Source organism: Oncorhynchus nerka, linkage group LG11, assembly GCF_034236695.1.
Source record: "Oncorhynchus nerka isolate Pitt River linkage group LG11, Oner_Uvic_2.0, whole genome shotgun sequence".
Taxonomy (NCBI): domain Eukaryota; kingdom Metazoa; phylum Chordata; class Actinopteri; order Salmoniformes; family Salmonidae; genus Oncorhynchus; species Oncorhynchus nerka.
In genome coordinates, this window is record NC_088406.1 from 46,506,236 (window position 1) to 46,531,439 (window position 25,204).

Consider the following 25,204-nt stretch of genomic DNA (forward strand, 5'->3'; position numbering starts at 1 on the left):
AAAAAGTCCTTAAGAATTACTCTGGATGTCATCATGGAACAGGCAATACTATAACCTGTATAAACCAGCATAATCTTCACTGCAGTTGAAACATTGGTGTAAAGTACTTAGTAAAAAAAAAAAATCCTCTTGATTTCAATAAGGAATCACAGGAGTCATGGTATAGGTACTTTTGTTTCTTTAATAGTCACAGCTAAGAACAGGATAAAAAAAAAAAGATGAACGTTGTCTTGTTGAAAAGAAGAATAAAAGATGTGACTTACACACAGACAGGCTACCATATAAAATCAGTGCAAAAAGACTCCTCGGAAGAAAATAAAAAAATAAAAAATAAAATAAAAGATCAAAATAAGAGTAAAGTGCATGTTCTTTGAGAAACAGCCCCCTCTTTTTTAGTTGTAGAAATTACAACTGTTTAGAAACTATAAAAAGGGGGAGGGGGGGTAAGCACCTACAGTAACACAAACATCCAGAGTCAGCATTCACCTGAACACTAACAGATTACATAGAGTCCAACACAGCTAGTCAGTGCACACACACATACTACAGACAAGGGCCCAAGGGGGACAGTCTGGACCATAATGCACATGTAGGGCCTAGGACACCACACACTCGCACGCATACACACACTCATAGACACCCTCGGCCTAGGGCCGAGTGCAGTGAGGTCACATGGTGTGGTAGAGAACAGTGGCAGTCCGTTTCTTGTCGGCAGCCTTGCGGAGCCGCCGCAGCGGGTGACTCTTCCCGCGGGGCTGCTGCTGCGCGGTTGTCATAGTGACGTCAGGAGCGCTCGCCGGGGACTGGGTGCGGGTGAGCCGGGGGGAGGGGTCTGTCTCTAGCTCCTCGTCCCCTTGAAGAACAAGACATGGAGGTGAGGAGAGACAGGGGGGATCACTCCCTGCTCTCTGGGAGCCCCTATCAGTCCTGTCTGAGTCCAGTGGGTACACCCCCCCTAGGGGGGCCCTGGACAACACCCGCTGCTTCTTGGAAACATCGTCTGGACTGGGGTGATGGTGGGAGCGGGGGTGAGGGGTGGGCATCAATTGGGGTCCGTGAGGGCTGGCGGTGGTGGGCCGTTGGTCCCAGTCATTCAGGTCGTTGGCTGACAGCTCCAGGCAGTCAAGCTTGGCCAGCGAGGCTGAGCGCTTCATCAAGGAGGGGGGCGTGAGGCCCGCCTGGCGGATCCGTGCCTCGATCTCCATGGCCCTCTGCCACACGGGAGTCTCCCCGTGATGCTTCCCCTGACCAGGTCTCTCTCCAGCCCCCAGGCCCCCCGCATCGTACAGGAAGGCCTGCAGCTCCCTCAGAGTCTCCTGGATCTTCTCCAGTTCCTCACTGCTGCGTGCCAGGGCCAGCCTTCCGTGGTGGGGAGGGGAGGGGCCATCCGTGTCTGAGTCAAGGGCCGTCATCCCCTCCAGCCACAGCAGTGCAGGGGGGGCCTGGGGCTGGACCCTAGAAGGCTCTAGGGAGGAGCACACGATGATTGGGATGGGCTTATGGGTGTGGCGGGCATCTGGGTAGTGAGAGAAGGAAGGGGCAACGTCCATGTCTGAGACGACAAACCCTCCCTGCTCAGTCTCTCCTTTGGGCTCTGCAGACACAGTGAAAGCCTCGTTCAGAGGTCTTCCTTGCTCAGGAGCAGGGGTTGGCATACGCTGCTTGAGGCAGTCTGTGGTAGGAGCGAGGAGGGGTGGGCAGTCCGTGCTTGGCGTATGGAGAGGGGAGCCCGTGGGGTGGAACTCTGCACTGGGGGAGTGGAGAGGGGAGCCCGTGGGGTGGAACTCTGCACTGGGGGAGTGGAGAGGGGAGCCCGTGGGGTGGAACTCTGCACTGGGGGAGTGGAGAGGGGAGCCCGCGTGGGGTGGAACTCTGCACTGGGGGAGTGGAGAGGGAGCCCGTGGGGTGGAACTCTGCACTGGGGGAGTGGAGAGGGGAGCCCGTGGGGTGGAACTCTGCACTGGGGGAGTGGAGAGGGGAGCCCGTGGGGTGGAACTCTGCACTGGGGGAGTGGAGAGGGGAGCCCGTGGGGTGGAACTCTGCACTGGGGGAGTGGAGAGGGGAGCGTTGGGTAGACATGTTGCTGAGAGTTAAGTCCAGCTCCTGCCTCAGCCTCTGCTCTAGCTGTTTGGTGGCCCTGCGCACCGAGCCGGCCGGCCAATCCGAGGGAGGCGTGGAGGGGGATTGTGGGTAGGAGGAGGGTGAGGTCAATGGGGTCTCCTCGTCCCGGTCGTCTGGGCGCATCTGCTGTGGGCCGTGGGGGGCCGGCTGGGTGGAGGAGAGGGGCGCCGCCACCGGCGGGTGGGATATGGACTCTATCTCTGTGACAATATGGCGGACTGACACGCCGTTGTCGTGATGGGGAGGTGACGAGGCTTTTTCTTGACTGGCTCGGTCGCTACCGTCCTCCGTATGGGGGGAACTCTGAGATGGAGACGGAACACAGAATGGTTTGGATGATAGCTAAGCACAGTTAGCTGTGTATTGATGCTGGGGAGCGTCACTAAACGCTACCAAATTACATTTTATAGAAAGAAAGAGAATGACACCACTATTACAAAGTCCGTCGACAATGGCCTTCTCAAAAGGTCTGGGGCCGTATGTATCAAGCGCCTCAGAGCACTGACCTAGGATCAGGTCCCCCTGACAAGATAATCTTATTCATTGTGATCAAAATGGCAGAACTGATCCTAAATCAGCACTCCAAGTCTGAGACATTTGACACGTAGGGCCCCGATACTTCCAATAGGTGGCAGTATTGTACAAACCATCCCCAAAGACATCATTGTGTTGCTCGATCACAATTCATTCGATTGACTGTCTCCATTGAGGATCTTGTTTAAAATCACTCAGTAACTCTCAGCAGGGCTGTGGAGCTCTGAAGGCATTAGATAGATGGCAGGAATTCATCAATCAAATTTCAGTGTAAATAAAATAAAATGGCCGCCTCACCTTTCCCTGCTCCTCTTCCTCTGTGCTTGGCAGTGGTGGCAGTGCTCCAGCAGGGTTCTCGGGGGACAGCGGCTGCAGCTCCTGGCTGGGGCACCGCGACTGAGGCGTCCGTTGAGCCATCTGCTCGGAAAGAGTCCGGGTCTTTCCGTCTTGGGACAGGCCCAGGAATTTCTCGCGGGCGCTGAAGAAGTCGATGCTGTCCGTTCCGAGGTTGGAGGACGTGGTGACGCATGTGGCGTCGACGGGGTTAGCGAGGATGGTGTCTGTGTCGCCGCAGGGGTTGTTGTTGTCATCGTTGGCGTAGGGTCCTAAAGACCCAGGCGTTGTTGGGGTGAGAGGGCTCACGGCCATGGGGATCCCTGGGGACATCATACTGACACTGTCCCCCCTCTCGCTCAGCGGGTCTGACAGGGAGCGTCCCAGGGTGTCCGAGTCGTCGCTGGACTCCAGGGTGTCCTGAGATACGACCTCGGAGCTGCTGTGGTCAGGCAGATCCAGGGTCAGCTCTACACTCTGGGATTTCTGTTTAGGCACAGGACTGGACAACTGTGTGCTCAAACCTAGATGGAGGGGTTTGGCCAGTGGCTGGGGGAAGGGAGAAGGAGGGAGGATATGCAGTGAGGGAGGAGGATGGGAGACGGCGGTGATTGGCACAGTCACGGCCACCCCCGCCAGAGCAGAGTTGTCCGTTCTCTCCTCGGGCACCACCGTGACCGCCCGTGGGAGGAAGGAGTCCTGGCGGGGTCCTCGCCCTCGAGAAAAGAGTCTCTCCCGGGAGTCACACAGACCGTTGGAGGCTGGCGGACCAGGAGAGTGGGAGAGTGAGCGGGTGAGTCGGACGGGCTCCGACTGTGTGTCTGAGATGTGGGAGCCCTTGGACTTGTTGTCGGGGTCATTGGCAGCACCAAGCGCCTGGAGCAGGAAGTGTTGCAGGGAGGGCGTGGGGCCATTGTTGTTGTTGTTGTTGTGTGGGTCCGAGAGGCCCAGGGTGTGGCTGGGAGGGCCCGTCTTACACAGCGGAGACTCGTGGCGCTCTGAGAGGTCGCTGTCCGAGTGGGAGCGCCACAACTTGTTATGCCTCTGTTTACTACGGAGAAAGGAGGAGGAAAGGTGTCTGTGTGAGAGCTGTGTGTGGGGCCCAAAATGTGAGAGCTGTGTGTGGGGCCCAGAATGTGAGAGCTGTGTGTGTGTGTGTGTCTACCTGGCCAGCAGGATACCCTGGTACTCCTCCAGCTGCTTCATGAAGGAGGGGTTGGGCTTGGTGACGCCGCGGCGCTCCTTGACGTAGTCGAAGGCCCTCTCCAGGTCCCAGCCGTACTCCTTCATTGCGTAAGCGATCACCGTGGAGGCCGAGCGACTCACACCCATCTTACAGTGGACCAGGCACTTAGCCCCTGCTTTCCTAATAGGGGAACACAGGGCACAGGTTAGAGGGAGTGAAGAGGACAAAGGCAGAGATGCAGAAGACAAACTGATTATGATATACAGTATTGTATCTTGTATTGATATAGGGTCTTATGGTTATGGTATAGAGCCTTCAAACTCAACTCTGGACCTCAAAGCCAGTTCTACTGCTTGTTGCCCTTGTTCCTAATCAGGGACTGAATTAGACCTGGGACAACAGGTGGGTGCAATTAATTCAGGTAGAACAGAAAGCCAGCAGGCTCCGGAACTCGTAGGGTAAGAGTTGAATACCGCTGTTATAGATCATTCAGAACGTCATAAAAATAACAGTGCTAAAAACAAAAATACAAAAAAATTATACTTAACAAAAAAAGTTGTAAATTGAAAGAGAATCCCCTAAAACCTATTTAATAATAATACATTTTCTTTGACAGACGGCTTTCAAGACACTCAAGGACACCTAATGAAGTGCATCAAATCAGAGCTCTTACCTGGCCTTGGTGATGAACTTGTAGGTGTCGTTCCAGTACTCCAGCAGGTTGGTGGCCTCCTCGTCGTACACGCGGATGTTGTGGTACTCAAACATGCCCGGGAAGAAGTTGTCGATCTCACGCGTCACGTTGAGGATGTACCTCACACTGAAGGAGTGAAACGGAGAACGTCACTCGCTGGAACTTCGACTACGTATTGAAACTGTGCTGCAACTATCACAGCAACCAACAGTCTGACATGATGATAGACAAGTCAGAATGGTCTCTTACCCGCTGGTCTGCAGCTCCTCCAAGTTTGAAGCGTTCCACTCAGAGCCCTGGATACAAAAACAGAATTAAAGTCAAACTCGACAGAATCTTACAGATATCAGCAGACAGACAAACAGGCAGAAAAGGGACAAAAAGAGGAAGGCGACATAAAAGTAGTGCACTATATATACGGAATAGGGTGCCAGTCCTTGTCTAAAGTAGTGCACTATATAGGGAATAGGGGCCATGCAGTCCTTGACTGTGTTCTTACCAGGTAAACATGGTCAAATATCTCTGTGGGGCTGTCCATCTGACCCAGGATGACGATCATCTCGTTGTCAATAAACTCCTTGAACTCCCGAAGGTTGCACACCATCTGCATCTCCAGCTCTGTGCGAATCTGAAGAACCAGTAGAGAACCCGTAGAGAACCCATTAGAACTAGAGGTCGATCGATTAATCGGAATGGCTGATTAATTAAGGCCGATTTCAAGTTTACATAACAAATCGGAAAATTTTGGACACCAATTTTTTTTTCTTACACCTTTATTTAACTAGGCAAGTCAGTTAAAAACACATACTTATTTTCAATGACGGCCTAGGAACGGTGGGTTCTGTCATTCTGCCCCTGAACAAGGCAGTTAACCCACCGTTCCTTAACCTCGGGGATTCAATCTTGCAACCTTACAGTTAACTAGTCCAACGCTCTAACCACCTGCCTCTCATTGCACTCCACGAGGAGCCTGCCTGTTACGCGAATTCAGTAAGAAGCCAAGGTAAGTTGCTAGCTAGCATTAAACTTATCTTATAAAAAACAATCATAATCACTAGTTATAACTACACATGATGATATTACTAGTTTATCTAGTGTGTCCTGCGTTGCATATAATCGATGCGGTGCGCATTCGAGAAAAAGGACTGTCGTTGCTCCAACGTCTACCTAACCATAAACATCAATGCCTTTCTTAACCTCCCTAGGGTAGGGGGCAGCATTCGGAATTTTGGATGAAAAGCATGCCCAAATTAAACGGCCTGCTACCCGGGCCCAGAAGATATGATATGCATATAACTGGTGGATTTGGATAGAAAACATTCTAAAGTTTTCAAAATTGTTAAAATAGTGTCTGAATATAACAGAACTGATTTAGCAGGCGAAAACCTGAGAAAAATCCATTCAGGAAGTAGTCTTTTGTTTTGTAGTTTTGCCATTACAGTATCCATTGACTTAGGACTCCATTTGCAGTTCCTATGCCTTCCACTAGATGTCAACAGTCTTTAGAAATCGTTTCAGGCTTGTATTCTTATAAATGAGGGAGTAAGACAAGTCTGAACGAGTGGACCCTAATGTGACGGAGTTTTCAGGCGCATGTGCATTTCTTGTTTACCTTTTATATTGATGACGTTATTGTCCGGTTGAAATATTATAGATCAATTAGGCTAAAAAAACAACCTGAGGATTGAATATAAACATAGTTTGACATGTTTCTATGAACTTTACGGATACAATTTGGATTTTTTTGTCTGATTGTTTTGACTGCGTTTGAGCTTGTGGATTACTGAAGAAAACGCGCTAACAAAACAGAGGTTTTTGGATATAAAGAGACTTCATCGAACAAAAGGAACATTTATTGAGTAAATGAATTAATTTATTAATTTCATCTCCATTTCTGAGTTTTGTAACGCTTCTGCTTGGCTGGTTACTACTTTGCAGACAGAGTTCAGTGTGTCAAATCGGAGGGCATGTTGTCCGGTCCTCTGGCAGTCTCTATGGGGGTGCCACAGGGTTCAATTCTCGGGCCGACTCTTTTCTCTGTATATATCAATGATGTTGCTCTTGCTGCGGGCGATTCCCTGATCCACCTCTACGCAGACGACACCATTCTATATACTTCCGGCCCGTCCTTGGACACGGTGCTATCTAACCTCCAAACGAGCTTCAATGCCATACAACACTCCTGCCGTGGCCTCCAACTGCTCTTAAACGCTAGTAAAACCAAATGCATGCTTTTCAACCGTTCGCTGCCTGCACCCGCACGCCTGACTAGCATCCCTACTCTGGACAGTTCTGACCTAGAATATGTGGAGAACTACAAATACCTAGGTGTCTGGCTAGACTGTAAACTCTCCTTCCAGACTCATATCAAACTTCTCCAATCGGAAATCAAATCTAGAGTCGGCTTTCTATTCCGCAACAAAGCCTCCTTCACTCACGCCGCCAAACTTACCCTAGTAAAACTGACTATCCTAGCGATCCTCGACTTCGGCGATGTCATCTACAAAATTGCTTCCAACACTCTACTCAGCAAACTGGATGCAGTTTATCATAGTGCCATCCGTTTTGTCACTAAAGCACCTTATACCACCCACCACTGCGACCTGTATGCTCTAGTCGGCTGGCCCTCGCTACATATTCGTCACCAGACTCACTGGCTCCAGGTCATCTACAAGTCCATGCTAGGTAAAGCTTCGCCTTATCTCAGTTCACTGGTCACGATGGCAACACCCACCCGTAGCACGCGCTCCAGCAGGTGTATCTCACTGATCATCCCTAAAGCCAACACCTCATTTGGCCGCCTTTCGTTCCAGTTCTCTGCTGCCTGTGACTGGAACGAATTGCAAAAATCGCTGAAGTTGGAGACTTTTATCTCCTTCACACGGTTCCGTACCAACTTCAAACATCTGCTATCTGAGCAGCTAACCGATCGCTGCAGCTGTACATAGTCTATCGGTAAATAGCCCACCCAATTTTACCTACCTCATCCCCATACTGTTTATATTTATTTACTTTTCTGCTCTTTTGCACACCAATATCTCTACCTGTACATGACCATCTGATCATTTATCACTCCAGTGTTAATCTGCAAAATTGTAATTATTCGCCTACCTCCTCATGCCTTTTGCACACATTGTATATAGACTCTTTTTTTCTACTGTGTTATTGACTTATTAATTGTTTACTCCATGTGTAACTCTGTGTTGTCGGTTCACACTGCTATGCTTTATCTTGGCCAGGTCGCAGTTGCAAATGAGAACATGTTCTCAACTAGCCTATCTGGTTAAATAAAGGTGAAAAAAAAAAAACTGTAATAATTTGTCAACTGGGCTGTTCCGGGCTAGATATGTTCTGGGCTAGGTATGCTTTCGCCGAAAAGCATTTTATAAATATGACACTGTGGTTGGTTTAACAAAAATATGTTTTGTTTTCTGAATTTTTATAATGAGCATTTCTGTAATTGAATTTGGCGCTCTGAAACCTCACTGGATGTTGGCCAGATACCCTAGAGAGGTTAAAATTAATACACAAGTATATCTTTTTAAACCTGCATATTTAGTTAATATTGCCTGCTAACATTAATTTATTTTAACTAGGGAAATTGTGTCACTTCTCTTGCAACAGTCTGGGTATATGCAGCAGTTTGGGCCGCCTGGCTCGTTGCGAACTGTGTGAAGACTATTTCTTCCTAACAAAGACAGCCAACTTCGCCAAACGGGGGATGATTTAACAAAAGCGCATTAGCGAGAAAAAAAAAAGCAATCGTTGCACGACTGTACCCAAGCATAAACATCAATGCCTTAAAATCAATACACAGAAGTATATATTTTTAAACCTGCATAATTAGCTAAAATAAATCCAGGTTAGCGGGCAATATTAACCAGGTGAAATTGTGTCACTTCTCTTGCGTTCATTGCACGCAGAGTCAGGATATATGCAACAGTTTTGGCCGCCTGGCTCGTTGCGAACTAATTTGCCAGAATTTTACACAAATATGACATAACATTGAAGGTTGTGCAATGTAACAGCAATTTTTAGACTTATGGATGCCACCCGTTAGATAAAATACGGAACGGTTCCGTATTTCAGTGAAAGAATAAACGTTTTGTTTTCGAGATGATAGTTTCCAGATTCGACCATATTAATAACCTAAGGCTCGTATTTCTGTGTGTTATTGTGTTATAATTAAGTCTATGATTTGATAGAGCAGTCTGAGCGATGGTAGGCACCAGCAGGCTCGTAAGCATTCATTCAAACAGCACCTTTGTGCGTTTTGCCAGCAGCTCTTCACTGTGCTTCAAGCATTGAGCTGTTTATGACTTCAAGCCTATCAACTCCCGAGATTAGGCTGGTGTAACCGATGTGAAATGGCTACCTAGTTAGCGCGCTAATAGCGTTTCAAACGTCACTCAGACTTGGAGTGGTTGTTCCCCTTGCTCTGCATGGGTAACGCTGCTTCGAGGGTGTCTGTTGTCGATGTGTTTCTGGTTCGAGCCCAGGTAGAGGCGAGGAGAGAGACGGAAGCTATACTGTTACACTGGCAATACTAAAGTGCCTATAAGAACATCCCAGTCAAAGGTATATGATATACAAATGGTATAGCGAGAAATATTCCTATAATAACTACAACCTAAAACTTCTTACCTGGGAATATTTAAGACTCGTGTTAAAAGGAACCACCAGCTTTCATATGTTCTCATGTTCTGAGCAAGGAACTTAAATGTTAGCTTTTTTACATGGCACATATTGCACTTTTACTTTCTTCTCCAACACTTTGTTTTTGCATTATTTAAACCAAATTGAACATGTTTCATTACTTATTTGAGGCTAAATTGATTTTATTGATGCATTATATTAAGTTAAAATAAGTGTTCATTCAGTATTGTTGTAATTATCATTATTACAACTATATATATAATTATTGTTTTTAATTTATCTAAATAAAATAAAAAATAATAATAATAATAATAATAATAATAATAATAATAATAATTCGGCCGATTAATCAGTATCGGCTTTTTATGGTCCTCCAATAATCGGTATCGGCTTTTTTTTTTGGTCCTCCAACAATCGGTAACGGTGTTGAAAAATCATAACCGGTCGACCTCTAATTAGAGTCAGTAGAGAACACAGTAGAGAACCCAGTAGAACCAGTAGAGAACCCAGTAGAACCAGTAGAGAACCCAGTAGAGAACCTGTTAGAACCAGTAATGGTGTGTGAGACAAGGTCTTCAACCCACCTCTTTGGAGGTGACATTCTCCAGGTCTTTCTGCATCATGATCTCTCTGAGGCGAGTCTTGATCAACCTCTCCGTGCGCTCCCTCTCTGTGGGCCTGTGGACACACAAAAAACACCCTCAGTACACCTCAAGACACAACCCTTAGTCTACCTCGGAGAGTTGTGGGGGACTCTCTTGCCCAGAAGAGCTTCACACAACACTAAATGTGACTAGTGAGGAATACACTAAAGCCACTAAGTGCCTCTGGTTTGACAAGAGCAAAGAGTCTCCACATCATACAAAACCACAGAACTCAGTTGAAGTCTAGGTTGTTCTTGTTATAATGACGAGTCCCTGCCCTCGCCTCTCTCTAACTGCATCTAGAGGACACATTTAGCCACTTGTGCAGCGCTAAGGGCAACATGCCCTGATTAGGTCCCTTGAGACCCTTTTCCGTTTCCCCCCTCCCCCCTCTCCTACCAAATCACCTCTCTTCACAATCACATCACAATGTAGGTGAGTAGCTATGCTCCCACAACAGTCAGCATGATTGTGCAGCAGCAGGAGTGTGTTGGGACTTTGTGTTGTTGTCCCAGTCTGATGAACCGTCATGCTTATTATTATTATGTTGCGTCCTTATTGGAACATCGGAAAGAGCCAGGGGCAGCTTGTTTATAGAAACAAAGACTTGATTGGCCTCTTGAGGAAAGGGTTTGGGGACTTGGGGAACTTGAAACATGTTGCATCTTCCAAGAGACCGAGCTACTGCCGGGGTTAGGTTACTGGCTATGTCAGAGGTGCCTGACCTCTGACATAACACTCACCCACGTGCCAATGAACACAAGGGTAGAGGTCGATTTCATTTGAACTCAATTCAGGAAGTAAACTCGGAATTGGAATCCATTGGCGTATCAGTTGAACACCTGAATTGAAATGGAATTGACCCCAACACACTACAGTTGTAAGCACTACAATGTATGCAATTGCACACGTTCAACCTATACACACACACACACACATATTTGCGGGTGACAAATGTGTGTAAAATCCTCCACCTCAGAGTGAGCCCTCAATAGTGAATAAAATGAATGTGCAAAGAGCAAAGGCAAATATGATGTGCGTCTGTCAGACAGGTCTCACCTTCGGCAGTGACCCCAACAAGGTTGACTAACACTCGCATTGTCTGCCTTCAAGTGTGTGTGCAACGTACTCAAGCTTAACCAGGGTGTGTGTGCGCGCACGTCTTTCCACTGTACCTGCATGGTTAGGCTTAAGGCTTACTGGGCCGTTGGATGTCAAAGCAGAGGCTTTACCTCTCCTTATCTCTCCAGTAAAATACCTTTCAAACGGTTTGGTTTTGACCTCTTAAAATGTCTTCCAACATGTCGAGTGCTATTATTTCAACTCAATTACCCCTCCATCCATCCTCTCCTTCGCTACGACTGCCCTCGGCCACCTGCTTCCGTCCATCTGCCCGCTCGTCTACCTATCTGTCTAGCAACTCTTTCCATGCATAACTAAAGCGGTCACGGAGAGGGGGCTATTTTCGACTGCTGGCATGCAAGCAGAGTTCTGGCGTTATAGACAGCCCCCCCCTAAACGAGCAGGCACACGTGACCGCGTCTGGGTGGGGAATTTCCCCCGCTAATACAGACCTCGCTGAGCTGCATCCTCCTGCTACAGCAGATTGATACCTCGGTCATGACATGGTAACGCTCAGAGCTCTGTGCGTGTGACTCGGGGTCTCTAAGGCAAAGGTCGCAGGGGGTCTTGAGAAGTCTGCCTGAAGCTGGGTGTTGTGGCAACAAGGGAAGCAGATGACACTACACTGGTAATTGGGCAATGTTGTTTTCTGTGGGAGAGAAGTCCATGTGACTTACCCAACACAAGACTTTCCCAGTTGCTTAATGTGGAAGTGTGTGTGTGTGTGTGTGTGTGTGTGTGTGTGTGAGAGAGACTAGCTGGTGCACTCACACGTCGGTGAAGAGGATGGGCGAGTCGGCGCGGTGGGACTGGACGTCCTGCATGGCGTTCCACTCGTTGATGCAGACCTGGTCAGAGGAGACCTGGCTCTGATAGTAGCTGACCCAGGTCAGGAACAGGCTGCCGGGGTAGTAGTTGTGACAGCGGGCCACCTCGCACGCCTTGTGGAGCGACTGCAGGGCGGACCTGGGGGGGCACAGGGGGAGGTGGAGAGGTAAGAAGAGGAGGGAGGAAGGAGAGAACGGGAGAAAGAGATGAATAACAGGATAAACCAACAGATAAAAGAGGGGACAAGTCAAAAAAGAGAGGGGGATGAGATGGCAGGAGAGAAAGGAGGAGCGCTCACCACATGGCCTGGACAGAGACCGGTTTGAAGACATGGACCCTGTTGACCGTGGACACACTGAAGCCCCTACAGAGACAAACAGACAGGTTGTGTGACAGTCCCAATGGGCAGAAGAACTACAGTAAATGCAGGGAGGAGGAAACAGGTGACGTATCGCTCTTCTTACCCGTCTCCGTCCAAGTGGATCAGTGTGTCGCTCCACAGGGGTAGAACCAGCCCCATTGTGCATGTGCTGCAGGAGGAGACCGCTGTTAAAGAGGTTACACACACACACACACCTCCAAAAGAGGTGGGTCTCTAACACACTCAATGCATGGAGTGTTACTAACTACTAACCTGTCTGAGGAGCCAAAGTCCAGGCCCAGCACCACGCTCTCCTCTGTGTCCTGTCTCCCATTGGTGGACACCACCACCATGTAACGCGTGCACTGAGGCTGAGCGTACGCACTCTCCAGGCGCACAGCCTTATGGGAAGACGAGAGAGAGGGAGGGAGGGTGAATAATATCCTCTGGTCAATCAGTCTGCATTTGGAAGTATTCATCAGAATAGTCCTAGACTCATTTGTCTGCCATGTGAGTGAAACATCTTGAATTTGACATTTGCGATGAGACGTACCAGGCGGATGTTGTCTTCTGGACGCAGCACGGTGAACATGGTCTGCAGGTGCTGCTGGAGGTCACCTGGGGAAGGAGAGAGAAACAGATCAGTACACATTGCACGCCATCTGCTCCTACTCATGACTCTTCTGGGTGAAGTTAGTCCACATTATGCAGACATACAAAAATGACAGTGTGTCTGATTAAACGCTTCTAGAAACTCCAAAATGTAGCTCGGATAAACATTTACATTCAAATGCAGCCGAAGTAACAGAAAATGTCCGACACTTGAGAGCGTTTTCCCACACTTAAGGGCCAAAAGGACATTTGTCAGTGAAAACAAGACAGACAGTGGGATGTACCAGCCCTAGATAACAGAGTTGGTGAAAAACTACTAGAAAACCCAGCAGAGCAGAGAGTAGCCTTCCCACAAGTACACATACTTACAACAATTATCTCTGCCCTTGAGCACGAGGACACTGGTATGGAAAAACACACGCCTAAATAGCAACTCTATGGCAAAGCAACGTGCAGTCAGTGGCCCACCGGTGTCATTTTGTAACAGCTATGGGGTCAATTGAACTGGACAGCTTTGCTCTGCCTTAAACAACAGAACTGGACAGTGTTGGTTCCCTCAACACTGTAGAATGCCTGCTGCATTCCAATGATAAGCAGTACTATGGTTTGGCCTCCTGTTGGGGCAGTGTCAGTTTCCCACGAGTCTGTGTTGAGAATTGAGGCGTGTTCAGCAGGACAACGTTGTGGAACATTTCTATGTTGTAAAGAGCTGAACAGACAGGCTTCTCTGACATGTGAAGTAAAGAATCATGTTGGTTCTATTTGGGACATCTGCAACGTTCCACAATGTTTGCCTAATGAACTCACCCCGGTCCTATGGCTGTCTGTTGGTTGATTTGTTGTTAGTCAGTCAGTGAGAGGGCATACCTGTGTGTTGGTTGATTTGTTGTTAGTCAGTCAGTGGGAGGCCATACCTGTGTGTTTGTTGGTTGATTTGTTGTTAGTCAGTGGGAGGGCATACCTGTGTGTTTGTTGGTTGATTTGTTGTTAGTCAGTGGGAGGGCATACCTGTGTGTTTGTTCCACTGCTGGCTGATGCGGGGTGCCGAGGAAGGGGAGGAGCCATTTCCCCGAGGCAGGAAGACAGCGGCGCCCTTCACCGTCAGGAAGCTCTCACTGATGCTGATTGGAGAGAAAACACAGGGTCACAGAGGGGCCAGAGACCGATGCTAACAGAACGGTCCCGGGCTAGAGGTTCACACACACACACACACAGCTTCATTCTTCATAAGCCAATCTGAAGAGGAACAGCAGCATGTGATCCAGGCGGCTACATCTCATAAACAGACAGAGCCACGTGCACTCCAACACAACATTCCCCTCTGGCCAGGCCGCATCCCCCTAGCAGCTGGAGGCTAGGGGGTAGAGCAGAGGGTCAGTTAGAGCCCGCCCCCCACACACAAACTGGCTCACACCTCTCTCCGTGGTACCACATAGTCAAATTAACTATAGTACCCAGCACACCATCACCACACTAGAACAAGTGGAGAGGTCACGTGATCTACAGGGGATACTAGCTGATGGATATGGTGTGTGTGTGTGTGTGTGTGTGTACGTACACGAGCGTGTAGCCTATATCTCCACAGCACAGAACATATACTCTACAGAATCTCACACGGTGGCACACTGACCTTAGCGCGTCTCATTAAAGGGCGAGGAGACCTACTGAAGACTAAAAGTGGCAGGTGACTGATTCAGGCCTAGGCTACAAAAACAATGTGCCTCATTGACCCCCATGTGAAGTGTGTCTTGAGCTGCTACTAGGGTAAACCTTCTGTAACAACCCTGCCCTGAGTTCTGCTCAATATCCACACCATCAAATCTAGCGTGGGTTGACTGGGCAGCAGTCAGTACCGTCCGTCTGTGTCCTCCGGTCTTTCCTCACAAACAGACGCGGGATGGGGAAATGAGCAACGATGAGCCGAATAGCAGAAGCATGGGGGAGACGTGCAAAGAGACGCTGTGCAATCTGAGGAGTGAGGGGACACGCCTGGACCAGAATAAGAAAGAAAACAAACAAAGCGAGTGAGCGAGAGAAAACTCTCGGACGGGTTGAGTTCATTTCCCATCCTGACCCACTCAACCCTGACCCAGCTGTTTCCTCCTACTTCACAATCTCCCTCTTACTTCATACCCCTCGCTCTCTCACTTTCTTCATACCTCTCACTTCCTCTTTCTTCATACCCCGCTCTCTGTTTGACTCAACTTCTCTCCCCTGCTGTACAGCTGTGTCTAATCATGTCTGAACCATGGTGTGTAGCACACGCCCACACAGGGCAGGAAGGAGGAGAGCAGCACCTCACATGGTTTGTACAGTATATGTGAGTGAGAGTATAGGATTCACCTTGTGTTTTCAGCTACTAGACACTTGAAAACAATGAGTAGCTTTCAGAAACAGACAGACAGGACAGTGCTCCAGCTGGCAGCAGACAGGACAGGACAGTGCTCCAGCTGGCAGCAGACAGGACAGGGCAGAGCTCCAGCAGGCAGCAGACAGGACAGGGCAGAGCTCCAGCAGGCAGCAGACAGGACAGAGCAGAGCTCCAGCAGGCAGCAGACAGGACAGAGCAGAGCTCCAGCAGGCAGCAGACAGGACAGAGCAGAGCTCCAGCAGGCAGCAGACAGGACAGAGCAGAGCTCCAGCAGGCAGCAGACAGGACAGAGCAGAGCTCCAGCAGGCAGCAGACAGGACAGGACAGGACAGGACAGGACAGAGCTCCAGCAGGCAGCAGACAGGACAGGACAGAGCTCCAGCAGGCAGCAGACAGACAGGACAGGACAGAGCTCCAGCAGGCAGCAGACAGGACAGGACAGAGCTCCAGCAGGCAGCAGACAGGACTCCAGCAGGCACAGACAGGACAGGACAGAGCTCCAGCAGGCAGCAGACAGGACAGGACAGAGCTCCAGCAGGCAGACAGGACAGGACAGAGCTCCAGCAGGCAACAGACAGGACAGGACAGAGCTCCAGCAGGCAGCAGACAGGACAGGACAGAGCTCCAGCAGGCAGCAGACAGGACAGGACAGAGCTCCAGCAGGCAGCAGACAGGACAGGACAGAGCTCCAGCAGGCAGCAGACAGGACAGAGCTCCAGCAGGCAGCAGACAGGACAGAGCTCCAGCAGGCAGCAGACAGGACAGAGCTCCAGCAGACAGACAGGACAGAGCTCCAGCAGACAGACAGGACAGAGCTCCAGCAGACAGACAGGACAGAGCTCCAGCAGACAGACAGGACAGAGCTCCAGCAGACAGACAGGACAGAGCTCCAGCAGACAGAGACACATCGTCAAGTGTAAAACACTGACCCCTTGGTGAAGAGCTTTGCACCTCCTGCCAGCGTAGGAATCCAAAACCAGGTAGTCAGACATACGTCACTGTCAAGTGGCTCTCTACTGTTGCTAAAAATATATTGTTATTTTCTAAATGACTATAAATAACTAGACTGCCTTGATCAGCCACTGTACTTCACATTCAAATGAAGCACATTAAATCCCGTTCAGGTGTATCTTTACTGTGTAAGATAAACCCAACAGTCAGATCAGTAGACAAAGGGGGCATTTGTTGTCCACTAGCTAGAACACCTCGGTGTGACTGGTTCCAATGTGAAATATTACCCAAACCTCAACAACTGATAAGGCTACCTGCTGATCATTTCCCCAATATAGTTTGAAACTCATACACAGTCCGTCAAATTATGGTAGAACTATTCTGACGACGCTAGTGTTCCGAATCACCACTGTGTGCGTCCCAAATGACACCCTATTCCCTACACAGTGCACTACTTCTGACCAGAGCCCTATGGGTGCAGGCCCTAACAGTGGAAATATCGAGTGTGGCTGTATGATGGTAGAAAGAGAGCCACTCTAAACTAGAGCCACGTTGGCCCTGATTCAGGTCTATGGGCAGCAGGTCAGCAGCAGAGGGCATTGAGGCCGAGTCTGAGGCGACACGCAGGAATTTTGCCCTGGCTGACATTTTACTGTGCAGACATGTAAGGGAATACTCTCCTCTTCCCACAGGCAGACAGACGTGGGGACAAGAAGGGAGGGAGGGTCATCGTTTGGCATGCAGCACAGGGCAGTACTTGTTAGGGTACAGACACAATCATCACTATGTAAGGGGCCCTTCTCTGATAGCCTAGCACCCCACTCTCCTCCCACTCCTAAAAAGACGTGTGTGGGACTGACATGCCCCCTCCCCTCCCTGTAGCTGCCCATATTAGTTCCACTCTAACTAGGGGAGAGATAAATATAGGCCCAGGCTGCAGAGGCCTGGCCGGCGCTGCTGAAGGCTCTGTGTTCAGCCCAGAAAGATAAGGGCAGTGGTGGTGGGAGAGGGGGGTGGATAGCAGGGCTGCATTCTAGCACTTCCTACGGTACAGATTAGGCAATGAGAGACCTGTGCATGCACACACACAGAGATGTGAATTAGCGAGCTGTTTAAATACAGAGCAAGAGTAGCCGAACGGACAAGGGGAGATAATTATGCCAGAGACCATGAAAGAGAGAGCGGGAGAGAGAGAAAGAGTTACAGGCCAAGGCTAAAGATAAACTGACAACCTGTGAGTGTGTTTCTTAGAGCTGGATTGAAATTGGAGTCTCGACTCAGAGTTTCCTTGTAAGTACAGTCAGGCTCGGGACCAATTCCGGTAAGCAGACCTAGCTTCCTCAGAGCTGCATCACAAGGACAGAGGCATTCAGTTAAAGGCCTTAGGACTATTCTGAGAGGAGGAAAATTCCACATCAGTACTACCACCTACATCGAACTCCAATCCACTGGAATAAAGATGGGGCTCCATCAACGCTGAGATGTAAGAAAGGAGCCTGTGTTCAAACCAAAACTATGCCTGCGTTCCGAATGGCACCTTATTCCCTACACGGGGGTGTAAACGTTTAAAAAACACAGGGATCTTTATGGTTAACCAAAAAAAATCCCCAAACTAAATTTACAATTATTATTATTTTTTTTAAAGTGCATTAATCACAAAACTACCACTAACAGGTCTCGATCATTATCATAAAAGGGAAAAATTCAATACATTTACATTTAACATTACATTTAAGTCATTTAGCAGACGCTCTTATCCAGAGCGACTTACAAATTGGTGCGTTCACCTTAAGACATCCAGTGGAACAGCCACTTTACAATAGTGCATCTAAATATTTTAAGGGGGGTGAGAAGGATTACTTTATCCTATCCTAGGTATTCCTGAAAGAGGTGGGGTTTATACAATACAAATCTAATGCAACAAATAGGGATGCACAAGCTTTCAGGTGAACATATTGGAATCGGTCGATATTAGCCAAAAATGCCAACATCGGTGTCGGCACGATGTTTAGTTTAACGCCGATGTGAAAAACCGGATGTCAAAGCTGACATGCATACCTACATAACAGAGGTACATGACGTAATGACGCCACGTAAAACGTTGCGCTACACAGCATTCCTATCTTAGATCACAATGTCTGCTGGGTGGATCGAACAGTCAACAAGTCAAGCAGTAATTTGAAAGAGTAAGAACATTTCAGTGAGACAACTCAAAAGGCGAGATCCATTAACGCCAAGATAATGGAAATCATTGCCCTTGACAATCATCCGTTCTCTGTCGTGGGTGATGTTGGCTTTCGCCGACCGGAGTTACACAGTAATAGAGTCACTGTTATTAGCTTCATGACATACATACTATGGAACGCCGTTTGAGTCTTTGCGTGTCAAAAATACAGTAGCACTGTCAAAGCTGTACAAAAAAAATGCAAACAAGCAAACACCGTCCACGAACGATGTGTTTACAATAACGCATTGGTAATAAAGCATAATTTGCTTGACCGCAACTTCTGGGGTAGCTAGCTAACTTTAGCTTGGTACCTAGCTAGCACCAATACAACCAGCCTGAAAACAATGACCAGTAGAAACTGCAGTCATTTTCATTATTCTTAGCAATTATTTAGGAATCCTTGTGAGTAAGTATTAGCTAGGTAGCCACAATAGTGGAATTTGTGGGTTGCCTTCAAAATAAAAGTATGTCATTGACAGTGACGCAAATTAATACAAAATGGTAGAATTATGCCACACTTTTATTTTGAAGGCTAGCTGCAAAGTCCACTATTTTGGCTAATCCTTATTGTGGCTAGCTTCACATAGATGGGTGCGACAACCAATAAGAACGGTCTTATAAATTAGGGTTAATTTAGATGACACCTAGCTATATAGTTAGCTAGCTAGGTAACTATATAGCTACTGAAACAGATGCCGTTTTGCTATGTTTCTGGGGAAGAACATTGTTTGCATCCATGAGCTAGCTATTTAAAAAAAAAAATATGACCAGCACTGCAGTTTCGCAAGACAACTTTACCAGCATCATAGCATACGTATCAATGAATCGTTGTGACATATGAAATACAAGTGACAGTGTAATCAATGTGTAATAACTAGGTAAAAAATGAATGAACGTGTTAATTGTGACGTGCAGTCATATTCAGGTCCTGATTGATCAACAAGATTTGACACGTCAAAGTGTATCTTTTTTGACATGCGAAGACCCAAACGGCGTTCCATAGAAATCCTGGTTGAGAATGAAACGACTGAACAACGAAACAGCACAGCAAGTAAGCGAAAGAAAAAGGTTTTGATTATGTTTTACTGGTAATGGGGACATATGTAAATGCCAACTAAATAACTTTTTGGTCAGTGTGGTGTGTGTAACCTTTATTTAAGTAGGCAAGTCAGTTAAGAACAACTTCTTATTTACAATGACTGCCTACCCTGGGCAAACCCGGCGACGCTGGGCCAATTCCCAACTATGGGACTCCCAATCACTGTATGTGATACAGCCCGGATTCGAACCAGGGCCTGTGGTGACGCCTGTTGCACTGAGATGCAGTGCCTTATACCGCTGCATCCATGTGTGTTAACTATACTAGAATGCTTAAGGCCGCGAACTAAAAATTTTTTATATCGGTATAGAGTTTTTGGCAAGGAAAATGTCATATCGGTGCATCACTAGCAGCAATGATGTAACATTACTAGGAGATACGCATATTTTAATTGATTTGTATGCTTTTGAGACAGGGAAGTGACAGCAGCTGTATGGTAATACTTTGATAAAGTTCAATGAAAAGGTGGTGAAATAAATGCACACTTTGCTAGGTGAAATTGAGCTACAGCTATGAGAACCAACCAGTTTCTGGCAGCAGCGAGAAAATCACAGTGCTGATTACAGGAATGAAGCAGTTTATGCGCAGCCATTGTCAATGATAGAGGATGCCCTCTTCACTGCCCTGATAGCATACCTAGAACAAACAAGACGCCATTTCAAAAAAACGTGACGGCCTGCATGGAGAAATTATACAATGATTGTTCTGCAAGTATAAAGCGCGAGCTTTCAAACACCATATGTTGCATTAACAACAGATTGTAGGATTGCTGTCATACATCCCCGCAACGAGCCGTCACATTGACGAGAAGTGGGATATGAAGTCCTATGTGCTGACAACTCAGAACATGGAAGAGGGACACAGCAGAGAAAGGTCACACGCGGGATCATATCTGAATTGTGAATTCACGTCATTTTCTTATTGTTTAAACGATAAGGGGGAAAAAAATTGCAGTTTAAACATTAAGAACAATGGTACATTTGTCACATCCCCATTCTCTACATGGTGCTACTAGTAGCACCGTCATGGTATTGTCTCACTAGACTGCTGATGAACCAGACCTATAGCATCTCTTACCAACATCAACGTCTCCCGTTCCATTTTGTGTTTACCAATGTTATGAATACTAATCACACACCAAATCTGGCTTCCTTGTGTGGCTGCCAATCTTTACACACTTAAAGAGAGTCAGATTCATATTCTTCAAAACGCTTTTCCCCAGAATAACAGCAACGCAGCACGTGTGTGTGTGTGTGTGTTCAGCGAAGTGGGGTAGTATTGTAAATTAGTGGGACAACACCTGTTTAGATTTCAGGTTTCCAGCAGTTAGCCACACTGTAAACCTGTAATTAGCCCAGCCCATGGTGAAACAGTCTCTGACACACAGGTATTCCTCTGTCTATTTTTAACATGGTCGCACACCAATAACAAAATCGGTTCGTAAATACTGTCATAACGCATAGATTTTCTGGATCGGTTTGACAGAGTTGTCAAGGAAAGGAGGCCATGATATAGTCTATAGGTGGTTGTTTGCCCACCCTGAAAAGGCTAAGAGAATACATACTAAAACCGGACCAAATCTTTCCTCCAAAACAAAGTTGGTTCTCTTACATCTGATTCCGTTTATGGCATACAAGTACCTGTGCGCACCAGCGAGAGAGTGTGCATGCATGTGTGTGTGTGTGTGTGTCTTTCAGATTAAGACAAACAAAGTCTAGGCTATTCAAATGACTAACTAGTCTAGGCCATATAATAAAGTATAACAGCCCTTGTCAAACACACACACAGTGAAATAGTGAGTCAAGAAATACAAGGCATCCACTCATGGAGTAGCCAATGATATCTAATATCCCCCATAAGCAAATAAGTAGCACCACTACCCATGTAGCCATAGAAACCAGTGCAAAATGAGTATATGGACAGCAAACAATACATTTGCATGTCTTCATTGAGCAGCCTCTCAGAGGAAAATGGTCAATCAATGCAAAATCAGTCAGGGGCAACATCAGGGTTGTGTAACATGCAACATGGTCTGGACAGCCAGTCATTGTCACAGGGGAATGTGATATATAACCATTGCATCTTTGATGGTACGGTATTTGCAACACAGATATGGGCTTTTTGATTCAAGCATATAACATTGGTTCATCCAAAACACTGATCAAGTCCACATTGATGGACTGCTACTGCCCTGAAACATGCAGTAGGAATACACTAAAAAGGGTGTCAAGGCTAGTTCCAACATATTAAACACTAACAGCTTCACTAAACTTTTATTCATCTGATGGACTTACACCTGGAAATACAGGTGCCCTTACATGAGTGCCTTCCTAAACAACATACAGATACAACCCACTAACTACCCTTCATCAGGTAGGCTATTTCTCAGTATTCAACGCACTCTCTTTAACAGCTATCAAATCAGTCTCTGGCCGGCCACCTGGACCTGACGACTGGCCTCACACGGTTTCATACAGAGGCCCAGGTAAGAACACCTCAGACGATTAGCCTAGTTAGAATGGCTGCAAGCTTCAGAGCCTTCACTCAAAAACATGGATGGACGGGCTATAGAATATTTTCTCAGGAGACATAATATAACAAAATCAGAAAACACAACAGCCAAAATATAATTGAAAATAAATGATAAATCAAGTTGATTTAATATATTTCTATGTGCTATTAAAGAGCACATTTTAAAAAGGGACTGCCATATGGGGGGTCCAGGGAGACTGGCAGGCTGATTCTCTGGCATTAGTTCATAGAGCAGACTGTTGCTTTATATGGATATCTGACCGACAGGATTCGTCAGACCAGTTTGGAGACAGCCAGGTAGATGATTCTCTCGCGCCACGCAATGATCAAGGATAACCCTTTGTGCCATTATTTCTCAACCAGGAGAGGAAGCTGTCAAGATTACTTACATCCTGTTACGTCACTAACGGGAAATACATGTAGTCAGGATTCCTACACAATAATGTTGCAACGTCAGACTACTGACAACTGAGCTGAAGTAAATAAATCGTAAATGTATGCATACATATCTCATGTCCACTACATGGGGAAATGAATCCGGTGGGGAAATGTTCTTCATTTTAACCACAAAAAAATATTCGTAACAAAAATGTACAACTCACAGTTGGTTGATCTGGTTCTGAGACACGACTCCGTTGTCGGAGAAGTAGGGCATCATCTTCACTCCGCAGCAGGAGCAGAAGCAGCCCTCCGCCGAGCTCCCGGTAGCGGAGACACTACCGAGAGTCATGACCGGACCACGGAACAGCAGACCGATAGCGCAAAATATCTTCGAAAAGGCTCACTCTACTCCGACCATTGTCAACACTTATTAGTACAACGAATCCGATAGGTCGACAAAAACATATTGTCGAATATCTATCTCCTTCGCGACATTATAAAATAGGCAGCTGGCAAATAAAGTAAACTGTTAGTAAAATAAAAACGTTAAGCCTATCATACAATTATTTAAAATAAAAACATATATATTTTTTTACTGTGTATTAAGTACAGTATCCTCTAATTGCAAGACTGTTCCAAATTCTGTAACACCGTACGGAGTTATTCTTGCGGTGGGATCTTTCAAACGACCTATAATCAATATTTGTGAAGAGCACCCGTGTCCGTCCTACTGTAAAAGCTTTAAACATGTAAACGGGACACCGGTAGGAGCTACAAACTCAACTCGTGAGAGGGAGGAGTTGCTGACACATGCTTAGAACGTCCCAATTGAAAGACGAGGGGAGAGCGACAATGTGGCACAACAGATTGGGCACTCCTTCAGCGACAAGGTTGGGGAAGCGCAAGACACAGCCATATAATGTGATGACTGACAAATTCAGGGAGGTGTTGAAGTAAAGAGTTAAAGTACAGATGGAACATACAGGTAACTGCAAAAATCAAGGCAACACCAAAGTGTCTTAATAGGGCGTTGGGCCACCATGAGCCAAAACCGCGTCAATGCACCTTGGCATAAATTTACATTGTGTCAGGAACTCTATTGGAGAGATGAGACACCATTCTTACCCAATAAACTCCATCATTTGGTATTATGTTGATGGTTGTGGAAAGCTCCAGAATCTCCCATAGTGTAAAAATGGGTTGAGATCTGGTGACAGATGGCCATGGCATATGGTTTACATCGTTTTCATGCTTGGTAGCCTATATATTGGCCTGCCCAGCATTTTTATACATGACCCTGAGCATGATGGGATGTTAATTGCTTAATCAACTCAGGAACCACACCTGTGTGGAAGCACCTGCTTACAATATACTTTGTATCCCTAATTTACTCAAGCAGTTCCATTATTTTTGGCAGAGCTGTGCATACCTATTGCAACCACATGTTCTGTGACAGCAGTGTGTTTACCAACAACTGAATTCTTGGAATGTGCTCGTGCACCCTGCTTTGCCTCACTGAGTACACCCAGACAGCAACTTGACAAAGTCTCAAATAACAGCTGAATTACAGAGTAAATTGGATTTGGGAACAGACTGCAAAATGAGAATGTACCTTTGCCATTCTGATCAGATATTAGAAGGTGAACTATATCATATGGTTTATGGAGTGGGAGCTCATTCGGTTCATGGAGTGGGAGCTCATTCGCACACTGACCAGGAGACCGTGACGTTAACGCAAAGGGGCCACATGAGAGGAAAACCAGGCACTCTCAGTGTCGGTAAGGATACGAGTGCACAAAACTTCTACCTGGCAGCTCCAGACAAACCAAAGTCTATGTAATAAACCTATGTTATAGACATTGTCCATGGGGTGCATCTCAGTAGAAAAGGGCCATCAACCATTTGGCACCACACCTGTAGGTTAACAGGCCCAGTATTATACAAAACAACTCTTTTGTAATGTTTATCTAAAGCCAGACTCATGTGTTGGCCTGTTATCTGGATCAGACTGGCAAGCGATATACAGTGTTTAAATAGGAAAGGGAGAGGTCTATGAAGCAGTGTAAATAGGCTACATGAGGGAACCGTGTTTACTACTCCACTGGGGGTGAGATCATTCACATGGATTTGGGCTCCACTCTGCTACAATAGATGAATCTCGATTGTGTTTCCTTACGTCCTCTCTCCTCGCTTCCTTTTCAAAACGCATTGAGGAGAAGTTCAGATTCCTCCAATGTGGTTTGAGGAGGCGGCAAGGAAGAAAGAGGACATGAGGAATCAAGGAAATACACATTTGAAGCACCCAATGTCATATAAAAGGCTAGCTAGTTAAGGGATTGTTATTACCAACAATGTACTTGTTTTTCTTAATTAGACTTGGTTTGTGCCGATTTCAGACTTGAGATAAGGGTGCAACTTGGACTTTTGCATATATCACAAATTAATGTCAATGGGAGAAGTTACAATTAGAGTACAGACCTCAAGTGTGAGTACCGATCTTCACCACTGATCACAACAGTATCACAAGAGCCAGGTGACAAAGCAGACTCTAT

At 46.9% G+C, this 25,204-nt stretch overlaps 1 protein-coding gene across 1 annotated transcript; it reads right to left on the bottom strand.

Moving 5' to 3' along the window:
• Nucleotides 1-161: 161 nt before the first annotated feature.
• Nucleotides 162-23,401, bottom strand: LOC115136987 (protein phosphatase Slingshot homolog 2-like). The gene is made up of 15 exons (XM_065024587.1): nt 22,874-23,401; nt 14,100-14,212; nt 13,033-13,097; nt 12,753-12,880; nt 12,583-12,648; nt 12,417-12,482; nt 12,062-12,256; nt 10,109-10,202; nt 5,368-5,496; nt 5,118-5,164; nt 4,848-4,994; nt 4,154-4,354; nt 2,953-4,039; nt 1,913-2,424; nt 162-1,872 (listed from the first exon to the last, which is right to left on the bottom strand). The coding sequence occupies exons 1-15, from the start codon at nt 22,999-23,001 to the stop codon at nt 669-671; spliced, it is 4,182 nt and encodes a 1,393-aa protein (XP_064880659.1). The 5' UTR covers nt 23,002-23,401; the 3' UTR covers nt 162-668.
• Between the last annotated feature and the right edge of the window lie 1,803 nt (nt 23,402-25,204).